The 18582-nt window shown below is 38.7% G+C and overlaps 1 protein-coding gene across 3 annotated transcripts in view; it reads left to right on the top strand.

Annotated features, from left to right (window-relative positions):
* The window catches only part of bys (Bystin), a 52562-nt gene that overhangs the window by 10125 nt on the left and 23855 nt on the right, over positions 1 to 18582 (top strand). For all 3 annotated transcript variants that reach the window (XM_053776846.2, XM_070085407.1, XM_053776847.2), the window contains 3 exons: positions 297 to 435; positions 11269 to 11407; positions 15932 to 16081. In XM_053776846.2, the coding sequence (XP_053632821.1) occupies positions 297 to 435; positions 11269 to 11407; positions 15932 to 16081 (428 nt within the window). The remainder of the gene's footprint in view (positions 1 to 296; positions 436 to 11268; positions 11408 to 15931; positions 16082 to 18582) is intronic.

The following is an 18582-nucleotide window of genomic DNA, read 5'->3' as shown; positions in this document are numbered from 1 at the left end:
TGTGGCAGTTGCATATTAAAATTTTGAACTTATTTGGAGCCTTTATTAACACTGTCTTATGCCAGGACATGTCTGTATCTGGGGATACCAATTGTAAGTTCATCAGCAGTTTACCTACTGATGCTCCACATTGTCTTTTTTCAGTCTTCGTGTCCACATCATAAAAAATATATTCGTATCTACAATAAATAATTATTACCAACACATTGCCTTGTGTTTTGTTAAAAAGCATTGTACATTTCTTTCTTGAAACCTGCAAAAGTTAATATTTTGTCAAAATTGTAAAATGTTCATAGGGTAACTGCAGTAAAACTGAGCTCCAAATCTGAAGAAGGTGAAGAAAGTGATGAGAGCAGTGATGAAAAAGTTGATGAAACACATGCTGCTGTGCCTCAGAATGTTGACAGGGTTATTAAGGACTTTGAAGTGGAGCTGGTGAGTATTACTTAGTGTGATGGGCTCCTGATCCAAAGAATTGGAGATACCTTCCTCTTTCTTGAGCCAAATTGGATTTCCTTTCATTTACAGGTGCTGTTTTAATAGTGTACTGAGCTATGTTACTTAAAATAATAATTGTATTCAATAATAATATCTTCAGAAATCATAATTATGGTGAACTTTAGCATTTATTTAAACTCACCTATTCAGTGTCATTTAATTTTTTTCAAGTTATTGTGTCAGTGTTGCCTAACGTTGCAAAACTTTTATTAAAAAGTTTATTTGACAAATTTTAGCTCGTTTTTTTCATATTGTGTAACATATTCCACTTCTAATATACAGTGGACCCCCAACTTACGAACAGCTCCCAACTCGAACAATTGTGTAAGTGTATTTTTGTAAGTGCTTCTGTAAGTGTATTTTTGGGGGTCTGAAATGGACTAATCTAATTTACACTATTCCTTGTGGGAGCAAATTCGTTCAGTAACGGCACCCGAAGAGCTTTCTTGAATGAATTAATGTTGTAAGTTGGGGGTCCACTGTACTTTAACCTGTATTTGTTATATTAATTAGGAAGTTTTACTTTATTTCTTTAATGTCTTTAAGTATATACAGTGGACCCCCGCCTTACGATATTAATCCGTTCCTGAGAGCTCATCGTAAGCCGAAATTATTGCAAGGTGAATTAATTTTCCTCATAAGAAATAATGGAAATCAAACTAATCCGTGCAAGACACCCCAAAGTATGAAAAAAAAAATTTTACCACATGAAATATTAATTTTAATACACACAAACTGAAGAATATATGCACAATTACTACTGTACTAAGAATAGAAAACATGACACCTTTATTGAAGATCTGATGATGATTGATGGGATGGGAGGAGGGGAGAGTGTAAAAGTTATTGTTTAGAAGGGGAATCCCCTTCCATTAGGACTTGAGGTATCAAGTCCTTATCCAGGGTTACTTCCCTTCTTTCAATGCCACTAGGACCAGCTTGAAAGTCACTGGACCTCTGTCGCACAACAAATCTGTTCATAGAGCTCTGTACCTCTCATTCCTTTAAGATTTGCCTAAAATGGGCCATAACATTATCATTGTAATAGTCACCAGCATGGCTTGCAATAGCTGTGTTAGGGTGCTTTTCATCCATAAAGGTTTGCAGTTCAACCCACTTTGCACACATTTCCTTAATCTTTGAAGTAGGCACAATGGAGTCCACAACTGGCATAGGCTTCTCAGGGTTAGCCTCAAACCCTTCAAAATCTTTCTTAATTTCCCTACTAATTCTCACCCTTTTTACCACAGGGTTGGCACTAGAAGCTTTCTTGGGGCCCATGATGACTTATTTTGCAGTTACAAGCACAAAAAACACTGGGATAAGGTGAAATGTACCGAATGTATGCGTGGATGCAACCGCATTGCCTGGCTTGTAAACACTGGCGCTGAGGCCACACGTTGGACGCGTCCCGGACGAATCGCAAAATTTTTGCGTTCAAATGTATCGTATGGCAGATTTAATGTAACGTGATGCCATCGTAAGGCGGGGGTCTACTGTATGTACAATATTATGTTCTATTAGTCTTATGCTCTATATATAGCCTGCCTAAAATGTTCTGTATTTTTTTTTTTTTTTCAACAAGTCGGCCGTCTCCCACCGAGGCAGGGTGACCCAAAAAAGAAAGAAAATCCCCAAAAAGAAAATACTTTCATCATCATTCAACACTTTCACCACACTCGCACATTATCACTGCTTTTGCAGAGGTGCTCAGAATACAACAGCTTAGAAGCATATACGTATAAAGATACACAACATATCCCTCCAAACTGCCAATATCCCAAACCCCTCCTTTAAAGTGCAGGCATTGTACTTCCCATTTCCAGGACTCAAGTCCGACTATATGAACATACCCGGTTTCCCTGAATCCCTTCACTAAATATTACCCTGCTCACACTCCAACAGATCGTCAGGTCCTGTATAACCAGGGTTTTTCCATATGTACTAATGTCATCCAAATGTATAACAGCTATGTACCATGTGATTTTTTTTTTTTTCAACAAGTCGGCCGTCTCCCACCAAGGCAGGGTGACCCAAAAAGAAAGAAAATCCCCAAAAAGAAAATACTTTCATCATTATTCAACACTTTCACCTCACTCATACATAATCACTGTTTTTGCAAAGGCACCCAGATACAGCAGTTTAGAAGCATATATAAAGATGTATAACATATCACTCCAAACTGCCAATATCCCAAACCCCTCCTTTAAAGTGCAAGCATTGTATTTCCCATTTCCAGTACTCAAGTTCAGCTATATAAAAATAACTGCCTCCTCGCTACAGCATTTACAACCCAAGCTTCACACCCACATATGAGTGTTGATACCACTATACTCTCGTACATTCCCTTCTTTGCCTCCATAGATAACGTTTTTTGTCTCCACATATACCTCAACACATCACTCACCTTTTTTCCTTCATCAGTTCTGTGGTTAACCTCATCCTTTATAAACCCGTCCACTAACATGTCACCTCCCAAATATCTGAAAGCATTCACTTCTTCCATACTCTCCCTCCAATGTGATATCCAATTTTTCTTTATCTAAATTATTTGATACCCTCATCACCTTACTCTTATCTATGTTCACTTTCAACTTTCTACCTTTACACACCCTCCTAAACTCATCCACTAACCTTTGCAATTTTTCTTTAGAATCTCCCATAAGCACAGTATCATCAGCAAAATGTAGCTGTGTCAATTCCCATTTTGTATTTGATTCCTCATAATTTAATTCCTCCCCTCTCCCGAAACACCCTAGCATTTACTTCTTTTACAACCCCATCTATAAATGTATTAAACAACCATGGTGACATTACACATCCCTATCTAAGACCTACTTTTACTAGGAAGTAATCTCCCTCTCTTCTACACACCCTAACCTGAGCCTTACTATCCTCATAAAAACTCTTTACAGCATTTAGTAACTTACTACCTATTCCATATACTTGCAACATCTGCCACATTGCTCCCCTATCCACTCTATCATATGCCTTTTCTAAATCCATAAATGCAATGAAAACATCACTACCTTTATCTAAATACTGTTCACATATATGCTTCAGTGCAAACACTTGATCTTCACATCCCCTACCCACTCTAAAGCCTTCTTGCTCATCTGAAATCCTACTCTATCTTACCGCTAATTCTTTCAAAAATAACCCAACCGTACACTTTTCCTGGTATTCTCTGTAAACTTATTCCCCTATAATTTTTACAGTCTCTTTTGTCCCCCTTCCCTTTATATAAAGGAACTATTCAAGCTCTCTGCTAATCCCTAGGTACCTTCCCCTCTTTCATACATTTTTTTTTTTTTTTTTTTTTCAACAAGTCGGTCGTCTCCCACCGAGGCAGGGTGACCCAAAAAAGAAAGAAAATCCCCAAAAAGAAAATACTTTCATCATCATTCAACACTTTCACCACACTCACACATTATCACTGCTTTTGCAGAGGTGCTCAGAATACAACAGTTTAGAAGCATATACGTATAAATATACACAACATATCCCTCCAAACTGCCAATATCCCAAACCACTCCTTTAAAGTGCAGGCATTGTACTTCCCATTTCCAGGACTCAAGTCCGACTATATGAAAATAACTGGTTTCCCTGAATCCCTTCACTAAATATTACCCTGCTCACACTCCAACAGATCGTCAGGTCCCAAGTATCATTTGTCTCCATTCACTCCTATCTAACACGCTCATGCACACTTGCTGGAAGTCCAAGCCCCTCGCCCACAAAACCTCCTTTACCCCCTCTTTCCAACCCTTTCGAGGACGACCCCTACCCCTCTTTCCTTCCCCCATAGATTTATATGCTTTCCATGTCATTCTACTTTGATCCATTCTCTTTAAATGACCAAACCACCTCAACAACCCCTCTTCTGCCCTCTGACTAATGCTTTTATTAACTCCACACCTTCTCCTAATTTCCACACTCCGAATTTTCTGCATAATATTTACACCACACATTGCCCTTAGACAGGACATCTCCACTGCCTCCAACCGTCTCCTCGCTGCTGCATTTACCACCCAAGCTTCACATCCATATAAGAGTGTTGGTACTACTATACTTTCATACATTCCCTTCTTTGCCTCCATAGATAACGTTTTTTGACTCCACATATAACTCAACGCACCACTCACCTTTTTTCCCTCATCAATTCTATGATTAACCTCATCCTTCATAAATCCATCCGCCGACACGTCAACTCCCAAGTATCTGAAAACATTCACTTCTTCCATACTCCTCCTCCCCAATTTGATATCCAATTTTTCTTTATCTAAATCATTTGATACCCTCATCACCTTACTCTTTTCTATGTTCACTTTCAACTTTCTACCTTTACACACATTCTCAAAACTCATCCACTAACCTTTGCAATTTTTCTTTAGAATCTCCCATAAGCACAGTATCATCAGCAAAAAGTAACTGTGTCAATTCCCATTTTGAAATTGATTCCCCATAATTTAATCCCACCCCTCTCCCGAACACCCTAGCATTTACTTCTTTTACAACCCCATCTATAAATATATTAAACAACCATGGTGACATTACACATCCCTGTCTAAGACCTACTTTTACCGGGAAGTATTCTCCTTCTCTTCTACACACCCTAACCTGAGCCTCACTATCCTCATAAAAGCTCTTTACAGCATTTAGTAACTTACCACCTATTCCATAAACTTGCAACATCTGCCACATTGCTCCTCTATCCACTCTATCATATGCCTTTTCTAAATCCATAAATGCGATAAAAACTTCCCTACCTTTATCTAAATACTGTTCACATATATGCTTCAATGTAAACACTTGATCTACACATCCCCTACCCACTCTGAAGCCTCCTTGCTCATCCTCAATTCTACATTCTGTCTTACCTCTAATTCTTTCAATTATAACCCTACCGTATACTTTTCCTGGTATACTCAGTAAACTTATTCCTCTATAATTTTTACAATCTCTTTTGTCCCCTTTCCCTTTATATAAAGGGACTATACATGCTCTCTGCCAATCCCTAGGTACCTTCCCCTCTTTCATACATTTATTAAACAAAAGTACCAACCACTCCAACACTATATCCCCCCCTGCTTTTAACATTTCTGTCATGATCCCATCAGTTTCAGCTGCTTTACCCCTTTTCATTCTATGTAATGCCTCATGTACCTCCACCACATTCTGCTCTTCTTCACTCCTAAAAGATGGTATACCTCCCTGGCCAGTGTATGAAATTACCGCCTCCCTTTCTTCCTCAACATTTAAAAGTTCCTCAAAATATTCTCGCCATCTACCTAATACCTCCCTCTCCCCATCTACTAACTCCCCTACTCTGTTTTTAACGGACAAATCCATACTTTCCCTAGGCTTTCTTAACTTGTTTAACTCACTCCAAAATTTTTTCTTATTTTCATTAAAATTTCTTGACATACATTTATTTATTTATTTATTTATTTATTAAACAAAAATACCAACCACTCCAACACTATATCTCCCCCTGCTTTTAACATTTCTGTCATGATCCTGTCAGTTCCAGCTGCTTTACCCCCTTTCATTCTATGTAATGCCTCATGCACCTCCCCTACACTCACATCCTGCTCTTCTTCACTCCTTAAAGATGTTATACCTCCCTGACCAGTGCATGAAATTACTGCCTCCTTTACTTCAGCGGCATTTAAAAGTTCCTCAAAATATTCCTGCCATCTACCCAATACCTCCAGCTCCTCATCTACTAACTCCCCTACTCTGGTTTTAACTGATAAATCCATTGGTTCCCTAGGCTTTTTTAACTTGTTTATCTCACTCCAAAATCTTTTCTTATTTTCATCAAAATTTCTTGACATTGCCTCTCCCACTCTATCATCTGCTCCTCTCCTTTTGCACTCTCTGACCACTCTCTTCAGCTTTCTTTTACTCTCCATATACTCTGCTCTTTTTATAACACTTCTGCTTAGTGAAAGCCTCTCATGAGCTACATTTTTCTCTTTTATTGCACCCTTTGCTTCATCATTCCACCAGTCACTCTTTACTTCTGCACCCACCCTCCTATAACCACAAACTTCTGCCCCACATTCTAATACTGCATTTTTAAAACTATTCCAACCCTCTTCAACCCCCCACTACTCATACTTGCACTAGCCCACCTTTCTGCCAGTAGCTGCTTATATCTCACCCTAACTTCCTCCTCCCTTAGTTTATACACTTTCACCTCTCTCTTCCTTGTTTTTGCTATTTTCCTTTTGTCCCATCTACCTCTTAATCTAACTGTAGCTACAACTAAATAATGATCCGATATATCAGTTGGCCCTCTATAAACATGTACATCCTGAAGCCTACCCATCAACCTTTTATCCACCTATACATAATCTAACAAACTACAGTGGACCCCCGCTTAACGATCACCTCCAAATGCGACCAATTATGTAAGTGTATTTATGTAAGTGCGTTTGTACGTGTATGTTTGGGGGTCTGAAATGGACTAATCTACTTCACAATATTCCTTATGGGAAAAAATTCGGTCAGTACTGGCACCTGAACATACTTCTGGAATGAAAAAAGTTCGTTAACCGGGGGTCCACTGTACTTTCATTACGTGCTATATCATACCTTGTACGTATACTTATCCTCTTTTTCATAAAATATGTATTACTTATTACCAAACCTCTTTCTACACATAGCTCAATTAAAGGCTCCCCATTTTCATTTTTCCCTGGCTCCCCAGATTTACCTACTACTCGCTCCACAACATTTTTACTCACTTTAGCATTGAAATCCCCAACCACAAGTACTCTCACACTTGGTTCAGTACTCCCCACGCACTCACAGGGGGAGGAGATAAGTTAGCTCACGAGGCCTTTAGTAATAATCCATTATCATAGGTCATTCAGTGATTTGGCTAAACTAAGTCACTCAGTGAATTAGCTAGGGAGGTTTAGCTAGGAATTCAACAGATTTAGAAAAAACTAGGTGATGCATTTATCTGAGAGACATCACAGGTACCTTGCTGTAATATAATCAGAGACACACCAAATGCTTGATACTTCCAGTAACCCCTGAATAAGACATCACACACTTGAGCCAGACCCCCACATTGACAACTAGGACTCTCGCCCACCTGTCCCCATCTCCGCTCCCCACTTTATGAACGTGTAATTTTCTCAGCCTTTGTACTTCTTGCTGATGAGGATCTTGGACCAAGATTAATTTCACAGATTAATTACAGTCAATTTTTGCCCTGGCATATATGCATGAACAAGACTCACCTTAACCCTTTTGGGGTCCTTGACCCCCAATCTGAAACTTGTCCACAGGGTCAAGAATTGTCCAAAAAAAATTTTTTTATTTTTTCTTATGAAATAGTAGAGAATCTTTTTTCTGAAGGTAATAAAACAAAAATTGTGAAATTTGATAGAAAATTGATGAAATTACTCTGTCGCGAATTTTGCTGCGTGAGCATTATTTACACATCAGTGATTTTGCCCACTTTGACTCCTATTTTAGGCCAATTACATTGTTCCAGTTAACCAAATTCTTAGCTATTTCACTAGCATATCTTCTGTTTTATCGATTGAGCACAAGAAATTGCCCAATTAACTATTTCAACTACCTAATAGTGATCAGAAATTGGTAATTTGGCCAGTTTCACACAAATTTCAAAATATTCCAATTTCAAAATAGGGTCCAGAATAAACAGTGCAGGCATTCTTAGCACTAAAATAACATTTTCTTTGTTTATTAGTTATGTGTCCAGGCTTTACACATGAATTCTATTTTGATTTTTTATTCACACCAAAAAATAGAAGATTTACTGTTATGCAATATTGTAATAATTGTATAAATAATATCAGCACATTCGTGAATGCATATTAGATGCACCATCTGACATGTATTGGACACCTAATGTGATATGTTTACTCTTGAACATTGGCAAAAATCGAACATTTCCACTAATTTGAGCTCAATTTCAAGCTATTTTTATTTCTAAAAACAGCCAAAATCATCCCTCTTTCTGTAATGTAGCTTACATTCTATCAAATAAGACCTAGAAACCATGAATACATCCATAAAAACCATACGAAAATACACCACAAAGTCGCTGTTTTAATCTAAAAATACGGTTGCAGTTTTTTCTCATTATGCTCTGTGTGCTGCAGGATTTTTTTTATATGGTGCACACTTACCATATAGATGCATTCTCTCATATCTTGGTCCAAATTTACTGCTCACAGCTTATCTGAGTGAGCTGAACTCATGGCATAGAACTAACGCACTAACCCTGGCTTCAAAGCTGTAGAACTACAGCACGGACCCTCAAAGGGTTAATAGAATGGCACATTTTTGTACAGGTATAACATATTGGCTAATCTCATTAAGCAGAGCAAACCAAAGAAGAAATAGGCTCTCTCACTTCCTAGCTCTTTTGCTAGAAAGACAGTGACATGGTGGTCCATTGTTTACATACCTAAGCACAACAATCCCACCCAGCTTCCAGTGTGCAGGTACTGTTTTTTCTACCACAACTTGATTTGGCGGTTTGGAGGAATATGTTGCATATCTTTATACGTATATGCTTCTAAACTGTTGTATTCTGGGCACCTCTGCAAAAACAGTGATTATGTGTGAGTGAGGTGAAAGTGTTAAATGATGATGAAAGTATTTTCTTTTTTTTTTTTTTTTTTTTGGATCACCCTGCCTCGATGGGAGACGGCCGACTTGTTAAAAAAAAAAAAAGAGCTTGATTTCTCAGAATCCCTTTATATATTAATGGGTATCTTATATACACTCCATGATATATATTTCTGGGGAAGAGCCATACCTGAAAGGGCTATACAGTAACTTAGTAATGGGGAGTAATTAGGTTTGATTCAGGGAGAGGGTAGTGACAGGTCCATGGATCAGGAGCCTTTGAAGATCAAGGCATTCTCTCCACTCTACAATCTCTCACACACTCATATATCTATTGTTTGTTTTTATATTTATTGACTAGATGTGTTCATTCAGAAAACAGAAGCAGTGTGGTGTAGAGCTCACTATGAGGATTGTCAAGTACTAAGGAGTGGTATGGTTAAGTAGGGTGTTAGATTAATTTGCTTAGGAGGAATAGCAGGAAGTCCATAGAAGCCAAGGCATAAGCATGGAAGAACAAAGAAAGGAATCTTGTGAGCCAGGATCTTTTTTTTTTTTTTTTCCAACAAACCGGCTGTATCCCACCAAGGCAGGATGGCCCAAAAAGAAAACCAAAAGTTTCTCTTTTTAAATTTAGTAATTTATACAGGAGAAGGGGTTACTAGCCCCTTGCTCCTGGCATTTTAGTCGCCTCTTACAACACACATAGCTTACGGAGGAAGAATTCTGTTCCACTTCCCCATGGGGATAAGAGGAAATAAACAAGAACAAGAACTAGTAAGAAAATGGAAGAAAACCCAGAGGGGTGTATATATATATTTTTTTTTTTTTTTCACCAAGTCGGCCATCTCCCACCGAGGCAGGGTGACCCAAAAATGAAAGAAAATCCCCAAAAAGAAAATACTTTCATCATCATTCAACACTTTCACCACACTCGCACATTATCACTGTTTTTGCAGAGGTGCTCAGAATACAACAGTCTAGAAGCATACACATATAAAGATACACAACATATCCCTCCAAATTGCCAATATCCCAAACCCCTCCTTTAAAGTGCAGGCATTGTACTTCCCATTTCCAGGACTCAAGTCCGACTATATGAAAATAACCGGTTTCCCTGAATCCCTTCACTAAATATTACCCTGCTCACACTCCAACAGATCGTCAGGTCCCAAGTACCATTCGTCTCCATTCACTCCTATCTAACACGCTCACGCACGCTTGCTGGAAGTCCAAGCCCCTTGCCCACAAAACCTCCTTTACCCCCTCTCTCCAACCCTTTCGAGGACGACCCCTACCCCGCCTTCCTTCCCCTATAGATTTATATGCTTTCTATGTCATTCTACTTTGATCCATTATGGTAGTAGGTTGGTAGACAGCAACTATCCAGGGAGGTACTACCGTCCTGCCAAGTGAGTGTAAAACGAAAGCCTGTGATTGTTTTACATGATGGTAGGATTGCTGATGTCTTTTGTCTGTCTCATAAATATGCAAGATTACAGGCATGTCTTGCTACTTCTACTTACACTTAGGTCACACTACACATACATGTACACATTTATTTATACACACTCATCTGAGTTTTCTTTGATTTTATCTTAATAGTTCTTGGTCTTATTACTTTTCCTTTTATATCTATGGGGAAGTGGAATAAGAATCTTTCCTCCGTAAGCCATGCGTGTTGTAAAAGTCAACTAAAATGCCGGGAACAATGGGCTAGTAACCCCTTTTCCTGTAAAGATTACTAAAAAGAATAAGAAGAAAATTTTCAATATATATATATATATATATGCTCGTACATGTATGTGTAGTGTGACCTAAGTGTAAGTAGAAGTAGCAAGACGTACCTGAAACCTTGCATGTTTACGAGACAAAAAATGAACACCAGCAATCCTACCATCATTTAAAACAATTACAGGCTTTCGTTTTACACTCACTTGGCAGGACAGCAGTACCTCCCTGGGTGGTTGGTGTCTACCAACCTACTACCTGAGCCAGGATTTTTATGTTGATTAAAAGGCAGACCTGTCAAATTAAGAATGAGCTCATTCACTTCTGATTTGCATTTCTGCACTCTGTGTTCTTCGAAGCATAGTTTTGAGTAGAGTATAATTTACAGGACTTGTTATAATGGTGTATATGTTTCAGAATTTGGCAGAGGAAGATGAGAAAATTCTAGAACATTTCATGAATAAGGATGCAGTGCCACAGAAAAAATTAGCAGACTTATTTAGAGACAAGATCACAGAAAAGCAGACAGAAATACAAACACAAGTGGATGCTAGTAGTAAGTGTTTTTTTCTTTCTTTTTAAATATTATATCACTTACAGCCCATCTTCACAAAAAGCTAGAAAAAAAATGCTGTTATTAACAGAATATTTTTACTTTGTAAGTGTTTTTTTCTTTCTTTTTAAATATTATATCACTTACAGCCCATCTTCACAAAAAGCTAGAAAAAAAATGCTGTTATTAACAGAATATTTTTACTTTGTTTATTGGCAATTAACCCTTTGACTGTTGCAACCCCCAATCCTGAGGTGTCTCCTGGTGTTGCAAAATTTAAAAAAAAAAAAAATATTTTTTCTTATGAAATGATAGAGAATCTTTTCCCGATTGTAATGACACCAAAAAAACGAAATTTGATGGAAAAATGACGGAATTATGCTCTCGCGAAGTTAGCGACCTCGGCGCTGTTTACAAATCGGCGATTTCGCCCACTTTGAGCCCTATTTTCGGCTAATTCCCTTGTTCCAGTCGCACAAACTCATAGCTATTTCTTTAGAACTCCATTTTTTCTATCGATTGAGTACAAGAAACTGCCCATTTACCGATTTCAACTACCTAATACAGTGGACCCCCGCATACCGATTTTAATCCGTGCAAGAGGGCTCATTGGTATGTGAAATAATCGGTATGCGAATGAATTTTCCCCATAAGAAATAATGGAAATCAAATTAATCCGTGCAAGACACCCAAAAGTATGAAAAAAAATTTTTTACCATGTGAAATATACATTTTCCTACACACAAAGAGAAGGATACATGCCCAATAGTAGAGTAGTACATGCACAGTATATATTGTGCATGTACTAGTCTACTAAATGAAGAATAAATGACACTTACCTTTATTGAAGATGCAGCAATGACTGATGAGACACTGTGTCCTAGGAGTGCCTTTTCCTCCTGAGTACTGTAGGTCCTGTTTGGTATTTTCTTCCAGAACATGCCTTATCACACTGTGTATGTCACTACGATTCTTAAATCTCTCAAACCAACCTTTACTGGCTTTAAATTCACCAATATGAGCACTAGTTCCAGGCATTTTTCCCTGTTCACCTGGGTGTTAGTCGATTGGTGTGGGTTGCATCCTGGGAGACAAGATTAAGGACCCCAATGGAAATAAGTTAGACAGTCTTCGATGACACTGACTTTTTTGGGTTATCCTGGGTGGCAAATCCTCTGGGGTTAATTGTTTCTTGGTATATTCTCAATAAGCCACACCAACAACAGTGCTACAGCAGCAGCAGACGATGCTACATCAGCAGCAGACGATGCTACAGCAGCAGCAGCAGCAGCAGACGATGCTACAGCAGCAGCAGACGATGCTACAGCAGCAGCAGCAGCTGACAGTGCTACAGCAGCAGCAGACGATGCTACAGCAGCAGCAGACGATGCTACAGCAGCAGCAGACGATGCTACAGCAGCAGCAGCAGCAGACGATGCTACAGCAGCAGCAGCAGCAGACGATGCTACAGCAGCAGCAGCAGCAGACGATGCTACAGCAGCAGCAGCAGCTGACAGTGCTACAGCAGCAGCAGACGATGCTACAGCAGCAGCAGACGATGCTACAGCAGCAGCAGCAGCAGACGATGCTACAGCAGCAGCAGACGATGCTACAGCAGCAGCAGCAGCAGCTGACAGTGCTACAGCAGCAGCAGACGATGCTACAGCAGCAGCAGCAGCTGACAGTGCTACAGCAGCAGCAGACGATGCTACAGCAGCAGCAGCAGCAGCTGACAGTGCTACAGCAGCAGCAGACGATGCTACAGCAGCAGCAGACGATGCTATAGCAGCAGCAGACGATGCTATAGCAGCAGCAGACGATGCTACAGCAGCAGCAGACGATGCTACAGCAGCAGCAGCAGCAGACGATGCTACAGCAGCAGCAGCAGCAGACGATGCTACAGCAGCAGCAGCAGCAGACGATGCTACAGCAGCAGCAGACGATGCTACAGCAGCAGCAGCAGCAGACGATGCTACAGCAGCAGCAGCAGCAGCAGCAGACGATGCTACAGCAGCAGCTGACAGTGCAGCAGCAGCAGCTGTACCACCAATAGTAGCGATGGTTGATTGGGGTTTATTATACAACCTGGCCAGCTCGGAGACACGCACTCCACTTTCATACTTATCAATGATCTTTTTCTTCATCTCTATAGTAATTCTCACCCTTATTGCTGTAGGGTTGGCACTAGAAGCTTTCTTGGGGCCCATGGTCACTTATTTTCCAGATAAAATCACCAAAAACACTGTAATAATACGAAATGTTACGATTGTATGCTTGGATGCTACCGCGGAGGCTGGCTGGTAAACAATGCCACCGGCGGAACATGTGAGGCTGGCTAAGGCGCACATTGGACGCGTCTCGGACGAACAGCGGTGAGCGGGTTTTTAAGCGGCATGCGAGGCAAAATATTAGCGATAAAATGTATCAGTATGGGGATTAATCGTTATGTGATGCCAACGGTATGCGGGGGTACACTGTAATGTGGTCAGAAATTTGCAATTTGGCCAATTTCATGAAAACTAAAAAATATGACAATTTCAAAATAAGGTCCAGAATGAACAATGCAGACATTCCTGGCTCTAAAATAACATTTTCTTTGTTCATCAGTCACGTCTCCAGGTCCCTCTGATATTACTCTTGCTTTCTATTTTGAATTTTTATTCAAACAAAAAATAGAAGACTTACTATTATGCAGACTACTGCAATACTGTAATAATTGTATAAATAACATCAGCCCATTCATGACTGCATATTAGAATGGCTAGTTGGACATTTATTGGACAATGGCATCATTTGTTTACTTTTGAACATTGGCAAAAATCAAACATTTCCCCTACTTTGAGCTCCATTTCTAGGTTCTTTTTATAGTAAAATCAATGAAAATCACCTCTATTTCTATAATATGTTTTCCATTCTATCAAATGAGACCAAGAAAACGAGAATACAACCATAAATACTATACGAAAATAGACCACAAAGTCGGCATTTTAATTAAAAAAAACGGTCGGAGTTTTTTTTTTCTCATTATGCACTGCGTGCTCCAGGATTTTTTTTATATGGTGCATACTGACCACACAGACCCATTCTCTCACATGTGGGCCTACCAGCTTTCTCCTGCTTGATTTGAAGCCGCTAGAATTTATGAGTATATATACGTCAAACACGGTACCTCGTAAGACATATATATACGGCCGCGACAGTCAAAGGGTTAACTATATTTTACAGTTTCATTGAAGGTAACCCAAGATTTTTTCTTTTTATTAAGAAAAATAAGGAAATAGTATATTAAATAAGTAAATGAACAGTGTAAAGTAAGGATGAGTTATCGCTTGATATTAAAAGGATTCCCTGCTATCAATGTTTTTATTTCCACTTGCTAGTTTTTGCCATTGCCTTCTGTGTAATAGAGCAGTTGCCCTTGATGGCCCATACACACACATCCATTGCTTGTTGAGAAAACCCTCCAGTGTAAACTGCTTCACTTTCATGATGGTCAAGCCAGCATTGCTTTGGAGGGTAACTAATGATGCTATTCCATTCAACGTAGGTTCCTTGATGCTGGTGAGGGGTTCTTGATCTAAGAAATTGAATCTGCTTATGTTACTTGAATTGACTTTAAATGCCTTCCATTCCCACAAGCACTGTATGATCCTTGTGGGGTTATCACTCCTCCATGAATGTAATAATAATAATAATGACATTATTCATAGTAAATTGAAACCTAAAAATGCTCTCTCTGCCTTTTAAGAGAACAACCTTGAAGTAAAAAGAGTAGCCACCTTAGAAGAATGTTAAATCATCTTCACAGGTGCAGTGATGCTTGTTTAAATGCAAGGGAGAGAGAAGAGGGGGTATCTTTATAACTTCTTGAACAAGAGTTGTTATCAAGGGCAGAAAATATTCCCTTGAAAATGCAGTCACATCAGGTGTCTGAGAGGAGTGACAGGAGGTGGAAAAAGAAGTATTGTATACTCCATAGCAAAAGGAGATCTTTTTAACCCAAGGTACTGTTTGTTCCTTGGCCTTTAGTATTAATTTTATGTATCACCTCTTCCCTATCTTGATGATAAAGGTAAAAGTGTAAGTAACATGATTTTTCAAGCCTCTTTGTGGTTTTATGTACAAAATGTTGTGGTCAGAGTACTTTTCAGGACAAAACTGACAGTTTGTTCTCTATATATACATCCAGAGTACTGAGCCAAAATGACTATGAAGATCTCTTGCATGAACAGTTATTTGTTTTAAATGTTAATTTATTCATTATCTTCTTTTAAATTGTCCAGTTTCTTTCATACCAGTTTCCAATTTCAAAAGTTTTTAACCTTGCAATTTGGCCAGGGGCCAGGCTTTTGTGTTGATTGCCAGTTCAGCTAGGCTTTTGCTATTGGTGTCCAGATAACCCATATACTTACCACAGCCTAGTTGCTCTGACACTTAGGGAAGGCAGAGATTCCTTGTTTAGGCATTAAACTATATTCTAGAAGAGACAATTTTTAACATTTTCATAAATTAATTGTTTGTTTACAGGTGTGCAAACAGTTAATCTCAGCCCTGAGATACAAGAAATGTGTGTACAGGTTGGAAAGGTATTGGCTAAATACCGTAGTGGACCCTTACCGAAGATGTTCAAGGTTATACCAAAGATGCGCAGCTGGGAAGAACTTGTTTACATGACGAGTAAGAATTTTTTTGCTGAACTGCTGTTCATGTTCTTCAAACCAAGTATTGTGATAAGCATAATTTTTTTGTTGCCTTAAAGTTAATTTATTACTATAATAGAGATGTAGCAACTGTATGAAGCATTTTAGTTAATAATTTTTCCATGTGAAGTGTAATTAAATTTTTTTTAACACGTCGGCCGTTTCCCATCGAGGCAGTGACCCAAAAAGAAAGAAAGAAAAACTTTCATCATCATTCAACACTTTCACCATCACACATACATAATTGCTGTCTTTGTAGAGGCCCTCAGATACAACAGATTAGATGTTTCTCCAAACTGCCAGTATCCCCTCCTTTAAAGTGCAGGCATTGTACTTGCCACCCCCAGGACTAGAGTCTGGCTAATCAGTTTCCTTGACTCCCTTCGCAAAATATTACCCTGTTCACACTCCAACAGCTTGACAAGTCTCAAAAACCATTCCTCTCCACTCAGTTCTATATAATACACTCACACATGCCTATTGTACGTCCATGCCCCTTGCATACAAAGTCTTTCTTACCCCCCTCCTTCCATCCTTTTCTAGGATGACCCCTATCCCTCCTACCTCCACTACAGATTTATACACCCTCCAAGTATCCTATTTTGATCCATCCTCTAAATGGCCAAAGCATCTCAACAACCCCTCCTCAACCCTCTGAACAATACTTTTAGTAACTCAACACCTTCAAATTTCCACACTACGAATTCTCTGCATAATATTTATTTGATGCGACATATCCACTACCTTCAGCCTTCTCCTCGCTGCAACATTTACAACCCATATTTCACACCCATGTAAAAGTGTTGGTACCACTATACTCTCATGCATTCCTTTCTTTGTCTCCATGGATAACATTCTTTGTCTCCATAAATACCTCGGTGCACCACCCAGTAAATGGGCAGTTTCTTGTACTCGATCAATAGAAAAAATGGAGTTCTAAAGAAATAGCTATGAGTTTGGGCGACTGGAACAATGGAATTAGCCGAAAATAGGGCTCAAAGTGGGCGAAATCGCCGATTTGTAAACAGCGCCGAGGTTGCTAACTTCGCGAGAGCATAATTCCGTCAGTTTTCCATCAAATTTCGTTTTTTCGGTGTCATTACAATCGGGGAAAGATTCTCTATCATTTCATAAGAAAAAATAATTTTTTTTTTTTTTTTTAAATTTTGCGACACCAGGAGACACCTCAGGATTGGGGGTTGCGACAGTCAAAGGGTTAAACTAACTGATACAGCAGGTAAGGTTCCGGGCTACTGCTGTAAAGCAAAAGTCACTGTAAAGTGAAACATAGTCTTGTTTAACTTTCAAATCCATATACGTACTGTAAAAGCCTGATAACATATATACACTATCATATATTGAGGAGGAAACAAGGCCACACAGAGAGATTTACTGTCATATCTGGGCACCTTCACAAAGACAGTGATTTTGTGTGAATGATGGCGAAAGTGTTTTTCTTTTTTGGGTCACGCTGCATCGGTGGGAGACGGCTGGCATGTTAAAAAAAAAATATTAAGTGAGCAATAGAGCTAGGCCTAAAAAATACAAATACAGTACACACATTACTTACCTTAAAATACTTTCATCCTTAGCTTATAGTGAGTGGTGAATATATTTATTGTAGAAAGTCTGAATAAATGAAGAATTGGTACAATTGAAAACCGCTGCTTTAGCAAAATGCCATAAAGCGAGGCCTACCTGTATTATGAAAGTGAATTCACCGCATCAGTAAATTTTAATGCTTAAAATTAAATATGTTTAAAGCAATAAATCATAAACAATTCTATTGCTTTTTAAATAAAACAAACAAACCATGCTTCACTTGTGATCTGATTACCCCTTGCACTTCAGCATGATTAGCATGGTTCAAAGGATCTGTTAGTTTTATTCATAATTCCAAGCCAGGCAGTAAAGTTTTAAGGGTTTTTTTTATTGCATTAGAGAAAAGAATAATTACACTAAGAGATGTTGTGTAATACAGTATGTACATATGCATATACTTTGCATACCACTTCAATTGTATTTAATTTTGTGTTTTATTAAGTAAAATAGTTTGAATATACTGAAAATGCAATGTAGATACTGTGTAGCACTTGCAAAAACAGGAATCATGTGACTGATTTTTTTTTTTTTTTAATTCTGCTATATTGTGTCTACCTCTAAAATTAATAATGTTAGTAGAATTACTGACAAAATGTAAAGTAAAAGGACACAAGTGCAACTAATGTGACATTTTATTGTGGCAACATTTGTAATGGCTTGACAAAGCTCCTGGAGAGCGAAATGTTGCCACAATAAAATGTCACATTAGTTGCACTCATGTCCTTTAACTTTACACTTTAAAATTAAGTGGAATCTATATTGTGTCTGCCTCTGAGGATATATGGAGTCCTTAGATTGTTATCCACTTATCAATTTACTATCTAAAGAAAAGACAGATGCAGAGAGAGTTTTTATTGTTACATTTTGTTCTACATA

The sequence above is a fragment of the Cherax quadricarinatus genome, chromosome 16 (assembly GCF_038502225.1).
Source record: "Cherax quadricarinatus isolate ZL_2023a chromosome 16, ASM3850222v1, whole genome shotgun sequence".
In the NCBI taxonomy this organism is placed as follows: domain Eukaryota; kingdom Metazoa; phylum Arthropoda; class Malacostraca; order Decapoda; family Parastacidae; genus Cherax; species Cherax quadricarinatus.
Note: the sequence above shows the minus strand (reverse complement) of the source record. Positions and strands in the feature narration are given on the sequence as shown.